This window comes from Juglans microcarpa x Juglans regia, chromosome 6D (assembly GCF_004785595.1).
Source record: "Juglans microcarpa x Juglans regia isolate MS1-56 chromosome 6D, Jm3101_v1.0, whole genome shotgun sequence".
NCBI lineage: Eukaryota > Viridiplantae > Streptophyta > Magnoliopsida > Fagales > Juglandaceae > Juglans > Juglans microcarpa x Juglans regia.
The window spans coordinates 17259439-17262352 of record NC_054604.1 but is presented as its reverse complement, the minus strand read 5'-3'; the positions used below and the strand labels follow the sequence as shown (position 1 = coordinate 17262352).

The 2914-nt window shown below is 36.0% G+C and overlaps 1 protein-coding gene across 1 annotated transcript; it reads right to left on the bottom strand.

Moving 5' to 3' along the window:
- On the bottom strand, positions 1–2116 carry LOC121235425. The gene is made up of 4 exons (XM_041131769.1): positions 1809–2116; positions 1585–1680; positions 357–412; positions 1–171 (listed from the first exon to the last, which is right to left on the bottom strand). Exons 1-4 carry the CDS (start codon positions 1855–1857, stop codon positions 1–3), a joined length of 372 nt encoding a protein of 123 aa, XP_040987703.1. The 5' UTR covers positions 1858–2116.
- Between the last annotated feature and the right edge of the window lie 798 nt (positions 2117–2914).

Sequence of the window (2914 nt, the reverse complement as noted above, 5' to 3'; positions counted from 1 at the left end):
CTACATTTGACCACATTGACTAAGTACACATATGTGAAAATCTCTAAGCTTACAAATAAGAGACGACAAAAAACTACTCTTAACACAAATTAGATTACTATTTGTACTTTGATTACAGGGTTGGCCCACCTTGATCCCTCTCATATTCCCACTTTGATTGCAAGTTTGTTTCTGTGTACACATCATCATGTCATCATATTCAACTAATCGTTCATAGTATATACATATTCAACTAGCACAATCAGAGCACTCTTCACATATGTAATTTACAACATAGCATAGCTTATCAAAAGTTGGGAACTACATTTGACAACATTAACAAACTGATAATAATTCATCAAGCCATAGAAGCTTACCTTGTTTTGAAGTAGTAATGGTTCTACAGATTTCTTATCCACACTAAAGATTCCATCTGCATAATTCACCACGCAATAAAGAATGAATGTGATAGAACAACAAAAACAAAATGGGTGGTGGAGGTCGTGACTCACGTAAGAGAGGGAGAGAGAGGTATACACAGATCTGAGAGGAGATCTAACTACCATTAACAATTCCATATAAAGTCATAACAAAAAAGAATCCATTCCCCAAAAGTAATACAAAGATGAAAAGACATAGGGCAACAGAGCAAGAAATTCAGCCTGCATGTAAAAGTGCAAAAAAGAAATTCACAAAAATGAAAACACATGAATATGCATTCACAAAACATCACGTATTATAAAACTGAAAGGGTGAAGTCTACAATGTCATTGTACTGATAATATATAGACAGTACAACTCTTCCATGCTAAGGCAGCAAGCTCTCAGGTAGGATGGCCCATGGTCTGCTCCATTGGAGGAATCATAACGAAGACTGGTTGAGCATTGAACCCCGGGAACCTTAATGTAATTTTTGTGAAGATAAAGAAGAAAAGATAACTATGAAATATGAAAAAAGCTATTAGTGTTATGAACTCATTATTGGTCACAGCTCTTTACAAAATGAGAAGAATCATGTATACTACTAGTAAGCTTTAATTATTTTCAAACATAAGGTCAGTTAATATATTTAGTCGAACCATGATTAGCAAATACTACCATCATAGCCAGATAGAAAATAAAAAAGTATAGCTGAGAGGCTTAGACTTGTTTCATGAACCGATGCTCTAGTGTTTATCACACCACCATCTATTTATCAATATCAATTCTTGGGGGCATGTTATGATTCACACCTACTTTAAGTACATCACTACAAATTCATGACACAAAAATCAAGTAGGAGTATAAACGATGGACTAATATACAAGGCATAAGCATGCACTCCCAGAAAAGAAAACACTTCCAGAACTTCCTCTCCTAGGTGTTTAATCATTTTTTTTGCTTGCTTATCTTCAAATTATAAACATACTCGATGCTTTGGTGTCTAGTTTCCACACACAGAGCACTAGCAAAGTTACGTCCAGATTTTACCATCACTTTAGGCAAGGGTTCCTCATATAATTTAGTAAGAAAAACCACAGCAAAACACAAGCCCACATTCCAGCCACAAATTTTATATACCTTCAACAAAATTGGCAATCGATGGAAAAGACCAAAGAACATTACCACTTTGAGAAGAACCCATCTCAGTCATGCCACAAATCAAATCATTTGCCTCCGTTGGAGTCAAGAAACCTTCCTCAGCACCATTTTCCAGCTCGCCTGTAATGCGAAAGGCATTCAATAAGTGCTAGTTCCATAATGAAAAACAACCGTCAAGGAAAAAATGAAGAAGAAACCACCAAATTCTCATACCAAATTCAGAGAAAACAACTCTAATGATCACATACTTGTAAGTTGGGGACTATTGGAAGGAGTAGTAACAAGACCTCCCAACATAGATAAAGTTAAGTGGATAGAAATAAATTTCGCAACTTACCCTAAGCTAAAACCTGCAATATGCAAAATTACAGAGAAAAATGGAAGTTCCTAAAACAAAAACCATGGGAGAACTGCTAATACACTATTTTGTTTTGGATAAATTAATATACTATTTTTTAATAAAATGCAAAAGGAAATCAAGGGAGATGAAATCCCAGAAACTGAAAACAAAAAACCATAGATGAAATGTCCGAAGAGAGAGAGGTGAGGTCGCGATGGGGGCAGAGGCTTGTAGTCATTAGGAAGGAGAGAGAGGTGAGGTCGCCCGGTAGAGAAGCTCGGAGTCGGTGGGAAGGAGAGAGAGGCTCGCAGTCAATGGGAAGGAGAGAGATGTGAGGTCTCAGGGGGGAAGGCTCGCAGTCGGTGGGAAGGAGAGAGAACGGGCAGAGAGAAAAATGGGTCTCTGGCGCGAGCGGGGGGAAGAAAATGGAAAAGAAGGGGGAGTTTTAAATTTTTACCTTTTGCGGTGAAAAATTATACTTTTTACGGCAACTATAGTCGCCGCAAATAGTTTCGACAAATTCTCCTTCTACTAATTTGCCACCAAATAAAACTCGTTGGAAAAAATTATGTCCCAAAAACCACTATTATTGGCGAAACTATTTGCAGCGATATCATTTTTGCTGCAAAAAGTATGAATTAGCAGCACTTTCTTATTGGTCAAAAATGAATCATAAAAATTGATTTTTGAGACAATTTCTTTCGTTGCAAAAAAATCGTCACAAAAGGTCACTATTTGCTACCGAATAAAAATCGCAAGAAAAAATTATGTCCTAAAAAAATATTATCTGCAAACTTTTTCTAATAAGCTTAATTTTGTGGGAAAAGTAAAAAAATATAATGTGCAAACTTTTCTGATGATCTTAACTGGTGGGAAAAAACCTTTAATTTTCACATATTGTAACTCGTGACAAATAGGAAATGGTCTAATATAATTATTTTCGGTGAGATTTTTTGATGACGTGAATTTGGTGACAAATTGTAATTATTTGCAACCAAATTGGATTCGAGGGAA